General features: G+C 28.6%; 1 protein-coding gene across 1 annotated transcript; it reads left to right on the top strand.

Annotated features, from left to right (window-relative positions):
* The first annotated feature begins 556 nt into the window (after window positions 1-556).
* Window positions 557-8,367, top strand: LOC117168060 (ubiquitin-like domain-containing CTD phosphatase 1). Its single transcript, XM_033353413.1, has 2 exons — window positions 557-940; window positions 7,279-8,367. The coding sequence occupies exons 1-2, from the start codon at window positions 781-783 to the stop codon at window positions 8,115-8,117; spliced, it is 999 nt and encodes a 332-aa protein (XP_033209304.1). The 5' UTR covers window positions 557-780; the 3' UTR covers window positions 8,118-8,367.
* The last annotated feature ends 456 nt before the right edge of the window (window positions 8,368-8,823 follow it).

Genomic DNA, 8,823 nt, shown 5'->3' with positions numbered 1-8,823 from the left:
AGTTTCAGCGCGATATTTTATTTACAAAAAAAGTCCTAGGGTTCAAAAAAACATTCAGTATACTGAAAAACTGTGGTCGGTAATATAGGTATTTAGCTGTGTCACATGCCCTTAACGCAGCGCGACGATAGGTGAATTTGACAAGAAACGTGACGTGAATATGAGGCACTGAGCTCCCTCTACCATATGAAACGAACACAGATGATCCTACTCTGTCGAGTACAACAGTTCAAGATTACAATAAAACAAATTTTTTTCGAATTTTTGCCCACTTTTTTGAGAATGTTTTTTGTAGTAATAAATATTTATCAGTACATAAACTTTTCTTAGTCCCTTTTCCATATTTTCCTCAACTTTCGCTTGCTATCTTATTTTGTGTAGATTTGTCATGGATATAAGAAACACGGGACATGATGTCCATGTATAATCCAAAATAATTGTCGGTAAAATAGAATGCGGACAAGTGTCACGTACCCTCCTGCACCGTTAGAGGCAGCACCATTTTGCAATATTTTCGCATAACGACATTACCGACCGTGTACTTTCTTCACTTTCCGGTGACTCCAAAACATTCAACAATCGGCAGTTGCATGAAAATAAAAATTTGGTTTTTCATGTTTAAATTTAAGTGCTACTTGTTTTTTGTACAAGCTCCAATTGAATTTAAAGAATCTCATCTTAACAATAATCTGTGAACTCAATAAATAAGTGTATAACTGACTCATTTTTCGATTTGTATTTATTCACGTTTGTCAACGAGATTGTTTTCGCGATCTCAGAATGGAAAATGAGTCTAAAATTACAGTGAAATGGAGCGGAAAAGAGTACGAGATATGTAATATTTTGGAAAGTGATACCGTTTTGACTTTAAAAGAACGGATTCACAAAGAAACTGGCGTCAGACCTGAAAGACAGAAGCTCCTCAACCTCAAATTTAAAGGTTCTTTTGTTATTTACTTTACTTTATACTTAAATTTTTGTTCTTTATAGTATTTTTCTTCCACTAAATTTCTTTTTCCTAATTTACTTTCCAATAACCCGGTTAAAAATTACCTTCCCAGCATTTTCATATTTATATCAGTTTGATTCCTAACCTAAAAAATGATGAAACAATGGATCCGTGCAAAATATTTTCATTAAATATAATACCTAATCTTGTATTTAAAACTGCAGTAGCAGTATCATCAGGGTGCTCGCTGGTCCGGAAAATGACAAGTGCATTTATTTTTTTACGGGGAATTTGACCAATTGTTAGAGAAAAAAATCTGTTTGATTTCAACATTTTTTAAAATAATTAGTTGGATTGTTATCTGTTTCAATTGTGATATCATTCAATTTACAATTCGTTATTCAGAAATCTTTCATTTATAAAATTTTCCATTTTAATTTTTAAGCGTACATTTTGCATTCGAAGAATATGAAAATTCCGTTTTAAGACTTAAACAGTTAAAAATTAGAAGCGTTTGAAATCGACAACTTTGAATAAGAAACATTTTTGGTTGATCAGCTCTGAATTTAAATTATAATGATTTTTAGAGCTGAACTGTATATTAAGGTTTTACAAGTGAATTTGAATAAAATTGATTTTGCAATACGATTCGGAATCAGTTCAAAATTTAAGAATTTCCAGATTTTAACGTTAAAGGTAAACCGTTCTAATCGGAAAGTCTTTGTAGTTAAACAAATGTGAACGCCCGATTGAAACTTTATAAACTATTTTCAACTTATTGAGTTATTTATTTGTTATTATTAATCAATTATTATATTCAAATTTATTAAATTTAAAATAATTTTTCATATTTATACCAAAATTTCGGTGCAATGGGCTCACTATGGCCAAATTAAAAACAAAATATACTTTTTTTAAATTCTGAAAAGCTTAAAAAAATAAAAAAACATTTACTTGAGCTGCCGATAAACTTAAATTTAATATTTAATCTGAATCTCAATCTGTATCTAAAGATTACAATTTTATTTTTACAAGTAGAACAGAAGAAACTGCCATTATGAAAAAGGAGTATTGATAAGTATTGGATCCAGTACTATTTTTGCGAAAAAGTATTGGATTTCAAATACTTATTCGCGAAAAAAGTATTAGAGCCAATACTTACTAGTACTTCTTTTTCATAAGGGCATATTTTTATGAGAAAATTTCTAATAATTTTCTCATTTCCTGCAATTGAAGAATTTGTTTTTAAAAATTATATGCATTTGTTATATATTTTCACTTCATCGCCAGGTAACTTCACATCGTTGAATGGTGACGGGAAAACAATTTACAAAATACATGGGACAAAACTATATTTTTGTGTTATCTTCGTAATGAATAATAATTACCATTATTTTATTATGTCATTAAAAAATTCTTAATAAATAAGAAATATTTTTCAAATACACTTATATAGAAATAATTAGTATTTACGAAGATATTAGCAAAATAGAGGAAAAAATGGACTGAATCCCATGCATTTAGTCCATTTTTTTCCCCTCAGCAATCGACAAAGTGAAATTAGCTGGTGATTAAAGTGGAAATACTTAATTTCGTTGGAAATCCATTACAGGCAAGATAAAAAAGTTCCAAAGAAAATAAAATTTGTTAAATAAACAATTTCTTCTGATTTTTAATGTATAATTAATGTATTAATTTATTTGAAAACAGTAAAAAATTGATCTAATTGAACCGAAAAATTGACCAAAAGTGACTTCTTTCTAACCGAAAAATGACTAATGTGCATTAATAATAAAATAATTTAAAAATATGAAGAAAAAAAGTCATCGAATTCAGTACGTTTGAAAAAAATTTAGAACAATTTAAGGAAATTTAAAGGAATTTGATGAAATGCCCGAGAATACAAAGTCAGTTTAAGAGGCTTAAAGATGAATGATGAATTTTAAAAAAATGAACAAAAATTAATTGAATTAAGTAGAGAATTTAAAAGAATTCGGGTCAAGTTAATGTGAAATTCGGAGTTAATTCCAAATGAATTTAAAATGATTTGCAAAGAACATTTGAAAATCTGTTCAAATCTTCGAAACCAATCAAATCCCGCACTTCTTGTGAATAAATTCTTTGAAATCCTTTAAAATATTATAAAATGTTGTGAAATTCTGGGAAATCTGATATTTCTTGAAATTCTGGAAAGTTATTAAAATAATGGATATCTGAGGAAATCTTATAAAATCCCTTGAAATTCTATTAATCTTTTGGAAATGCCTTTAGACCTTCAACCCTTTCAAATAATTTGAAATCCCTTAATATTTGTTAAATCTCTATAATATTCCCTGAAATAAAAAAAAAACTAAAATATTTGTCATTTTTTGAAATGTTTTGAGACTTTTTGCTCTTCAAAATCCCTTGAAGTTTTTTTAAATAACCTAAAATCCTTTGGAGTCACTTGGGATTATTGAAGTCTATTTAAAATATCCTGAGATAATTATTCAAATAATGAGGAAAATGTGAAAAAATTAAAATTTTGTGCTTTTTTAATAAAAAAAACGGAATTATTCCATTTTTTTTTTGTGATTAAGTTTTGAGGCTTTTAGACTGAAAATTTATGAAGATATTTTTTTTTTGTGATGAACAGGAATAATGGGGTATAAGTGTTTTGTATTTCGATGCAATGCTGATTACACGAATTTCTTTAAGAAAGTGCAAATTTATACCATACTAAATGGCAGAAAAATAATAAAAATTTGGCAAAGAGCTATTTTGAGATCTAATTTTGAATTAATGGCATGTAATGTGTGTAAAGTATTTTGATTGTGAGGATATTCTTACGGAGAATCTGATACTTGGAAAGGATAGATATTTATTGGTATGGTACATATTTTCATCTGAATTATTTTCCAACTTTTTCAATTAATATTCATAAAACAACTTATTGCCGTTTTTATAACAAAATTTTAAAACAGTTGAAAGTCAGTACAATTGTTTTTAAAGATCGCAATATTTTTTGTTCACTGAAAATAATTGGCAAACATTTTTGCACAATAAGAACGAAAATTATTGGTAACATCAATTTTGCATAATATTAATGAACTAATTCATTAAAGTTGTTATCAAATAATTAGAAAATATTTTTAATTCGTTACAATTGTTTTCAAATATTCCAATCTTTTTTGTTAACGTTGAAAATAATGAGCAAATAAGAGTTACACCATAAACAAAATTAATTTAAATGAGAGTTTATGAGTAAAATATGTCATTAAACAGTTTTTTAAAACACAAATTATTGGTAACATGAATTATCCATAATTTTTATAAAATAATGTATTAACGTTATTATCAGCAATTTTTACAACAGTTTACATTTATTTCAATTGTGTTTAACGATCCCAATCTTTTTTGTTCAGTTTGAAAAGAATTGACAGCGAAAGTTGCCCTATAAGAAAAATGAACGATTTCAGCAAGATATATAGAGTAAAAATAATATCGAAAATATGCAATTAAACATTCTTTAACACAAATTATTAGTGAAATGAATTTTTAATAATATTAACAAAAGAATTTATTAAAGTCGTCATCAAAAAATTTAAAAAACAGCGTCATTTTTAAAGGTCTGGTTCACAAATACAGTCTCAAAGTTAGGTTGGAATTCTTGTACATTAATTAAAGTTTATTTAAGCACAATGCATTGAAACTTCCATGAAATAGCGAAAAAAAAATTTTTTTCTTTTTAAAAAACCTATTTGACAAAAATGTTTTTTCACTGTATAAGATGGATATTCTATCTAAAACTATTTCTATGTAGCTGAAGTTCCGAACGTTCAAATGAACGAAATATTCTTCCCCAGTTTTATTTTATCCATCAGTATTGTTCCAACTGCATTTTAAAATATGCATTATAATTCTATTTCAATAATAAATGCATTTCAATATAAATTAACAAACATTTTAGCCCTTTTTATAGGTTACATAATTATCAGTAAAAAGTTTCGTTCATTTGAGCGTTCGGAACTTCAGTTACATACGATTTCTTTTTTATGAAGATTTGTTTTTAGTATGCAATCATTGCTTTATACTTCACAAAACCATCGTAAAGACACTTTTGTGCAAAAATCAAAATACATCTTTAAAATTGTACCTGCTCTTTCGAGTTTCAGTTTGCGGCACCAGGCAGCAAAACAATGTAGAATCTTTTAAAATATTATAAAAATTTGCAAAGTAATTCAAGAAAATTCAGAAATTCCATCTAAAAAAAATTACTGAAAATGACGTAAGGGAGCCCAAACTATCATTGACAGTAACTTAAGTGCTTCTTACAGAAATTTCCGGACTGTTGCCATTTTTTTTAAACTTGTGACTTTCCCCGAACAACAAAATTCCCTAACTATTCTCGGATTTCCAAGGTTTTCCTGATCTGCGGCAAATCTGTTATAAGTGTAATAAAATATTTCTTTCCAAGATTTCTCATTTTAAACTTTTAAACTCACTATTTAATAGGTTGAATCTAAATTTAAAACTACTATATTCAGTACCCTTAAAAACAAATTAAAAATGGTTTAGATTTCAACGTCTACAATAGTTGCGTATAGATTCATCGATAACCTATTTTAGCTTGAAAGATTTATTTAAAACCTAAAAACATTTAAATTTGTAGTTGATCAACTTGGAATTTCGCAATCATTTAATTCGAAAGTATTTACTAGGGTGGTCCAAAAAAGTGTATTTTTTTATTTTTTAAAGTCTCGCTTGTTCATTTTGGGTATTTTGGTGGAAAAAAAATTTGTTAGAGATAGGACACGACCTTTCAAGTACCCAAAAGTGTTAAAAATTAAGTAAAATCTTGAATTTTGAAAAGAATCGTAAAAACTTCACAACAATGATTCAGAACTATCAGGAGAGCAGTACGAAACCTGAAAATTTTATTTTTGAATTAAATTGACCTCCAACTTAGCAAAAAGTCACCCCTTATGACAATTAAACGTAATTTTAAAGTATGTTTTCTTGCTTTTATAAATGTGAAATAAAAATTCTAAGTGTAAATTATATAAGAATTTGTATTATAATAACATCACGTGAAGTCTTTTAATTCATGCCATGTTTCATACAATTTTTGGCATTTGTAATACAATGCTGCTATTGTCGGATTGAAATTTGAGCTCGATCTCAAAAATGTTGTGCTTCTCGTACAACGCACCTGATTAAAATAATAATAATAATATGCAATGTGAAAAATAACACATTTTTCATGGTTCCTCAAGAAGGCACTGGTATTAAACTTTAGAGTTTAAACTGACAGATAGAAACTGGTATTTATGATATTAAATCACACGAAAGACCAAATTTCTGTGCAATCGGCTGACAAAAAACAATGGAGAAAGTGATGTGGTCGTATATTATTTTTCAATGTATGATTTAAGCTAATAATGTTATCTAGACACAAAATTTTTTATTTTCATCTGTCGAAATTTAAAAGCTATTGGCTATAAATTTGATAGAAAATTTTTATTTTAAGAGTAATATTTTCCATGTCTTTATCATACGGATTCTTATATATCTAATTTATACATTAAACTTGTATTGCATATTTATAAAATTGAGAAAACACACTTCCGAATTACGTTTGAGTGACATAAGTCTTGAGTTTTTTCAAATTTGAGAGTAAATTTAATTCGACAATAATATTTGCAGGCTTCGATCTGCTCACGTGATAGTTTTACATCATCGCTGTAAAGTTTTTAGATTATTTTCAAATCTCAAGGACCTAACCTCTAAAAATTTTTTTGAAAATCTCGAAAAATCTATAAATTTTTTTTCACTAAAGGACCCAAAATGAGGGGTTAAGACTATAAAATCCGACTTTGTCTCCGGTTTTCACATTTATAACATGTTTAAAATTGTTCCGGCTTCAAGTTTTCTCTTTGGGAGTATTTATTTTTTATGGACTTTAATTTTCAGACTTGAAATTTGTTGCACTTATGTAGTAAAATTATACTTGTTTCAAGATATCTTGACTTTTATTTTTCAGTTTATTTATATATAAATAATTCATTTAAGTGCTTCAATATTTAATTTAAAGAATTGTAATTAATTATAATAGGTAATGTTGTAATGGTTCATCTAGTTCTTATGTACATTCATTAGTTTTGAAGAATTTCTCTTTTAATTAAATATTGTATTTTCAAATATCGTATATCTAAAAAGAAAACGAGAAACGCAGGGAAATGCAGAAAAGACTTTAATCCCTGAAAATTGAATCCTGGTGGAACGTAGCATTGGCAATCGTTCCTTCAATTTACAATCTTTGACTTGAAAATGAAAATATGCTTTTCCAGGCAAAGCAGCCCAAGATGAGGACACCATCGGCATGTTGGAAATTAAAAAGGGCTTCAAACTTATGCTGATGGGTTCGCGTGAAGAGGACATAGCAGAAGTTAGTCAAGCCCCTGAAAACTTACCGGATGTTATAAACGATTTAGACATCGAGGAAGAGGAAGTGGAAATCGAAAAGGCTGAAGTCTATCTCTCGAAGATTCAGAAACGAATAGATCAGTACAATATTCAGGAATTAAATCCTCTCAGGGAGGGAAAAAAGCTTCTAGTTCTTGACATAGATTACACCCTCTTCGACCACAGATCAGTAGCAGAGTCTGGAATAGAACTTATGCGACCCTACTTACACGAATTCCTCACAAGAGCTTACAAAGATTACGATATTGTCATCTGGTCAGCCACTAGTATGAAATGGATCAACGAAAAGATGAAGCTTCTCGGTGTCACCAGCAATACCAATTACAAGATCGCTTTTCACTTGGACTCTCTGGCTATGATCTCTGTTCACACACCAAAATACGGAGTCGTGGATGTAAAGCCTCTTGGAATTATTTGGGGAAAATATAAACAGTTCTCACCCAAAAATACGATAATGTTCGATGACATCAGGAGAAATTTCATTATGAACCCACAGTCAGGTCTTAGAATACGACCGTTTAAACAAGCTCACTTAAACAGACACAAGGATCGAGAACTTTTGAAGCTTTCTAATTACCTGGAACTCATCGCGAAGGTTGACGATTTTCAAATTCTTAATCACAGAAAGTGGGAAGAATTCAGAGCCAAGAAAAGCAAGAGTCATCGAAGGAGTGAAGGCGATGAAGAAAAACAAAGCATATAGTAAGCGAAGTTTAATCTCAGATTGAACCATTTAATTCAGACATTCATTATTGCAAATTGTGATCTTGGAAAGTAAAATACTTCTCATGAGTGATTTAAAAAACTTGGATACGTAATAGCTTTTGCGGCAATTGAGTCAAAGTTTATAAAAATATATTAACAAGGTGTACTATTTTTTTTATGTTAGACTTCTGTTATCCTGAATGTACAGAACTTTTTTAAATGAAATATACCTTCTTATTTCATAAACTCATGCTTGGCTTTTGTTTTATTTTTTTAACTGCTTATGAAGACTGTGCTTCGAAAAACCGAAGATATATATCTAAAGTGTAGCATACTTTTTTGTACTTTTAGTGAACTCTTATTTGTCACTTGAAATCATTTTAACTGGCTGTGTGGAAATAAAGTCGTATTGTTTTAGAATTCGATTTCATTAATTTATTAATAAGGCATGAGTACCTTTGATATCCTATTTGTTAGGTAGATTCATACATTTTTCGCAATATAGTTCGAATATTAAATATAATTGAGGAGGAAACATATTTCTGTCGACTAACGTTCGTAACCTTTGTATTTTTCAACTCCGAAGATTAAAATTTTTTTAATTAAGAAATTTATTTGAACTAATCGAAATTAAATAACCTTAGTGTATACAGGTCTTTATTTGAAATAAGTGTTATCTGAGCATATATGACTGGTAAAAATAA

This window comes from Belonocnema kinseyi, chromosome 2 (assembly GCF_010883055.1).
Source record: "Belonocnema kinseyi isolate 2016_QV_RU_SX_M_011 chromosome 2, B_treatae_v1, whole genome shotgun sequence".
Classification (NCBI taxonomy): Eukaryota; Metazoa; Arthropoda; class Insecta; order Hymenoptera; family Cynipidae; genus Belonocnema; species Belonocnema kinseyi.
The sequence above is the reverse complement of the archived record's forward strand: the minus strand, read 5'-3'. Positions and strand labels throughout refer to the sequence as shown.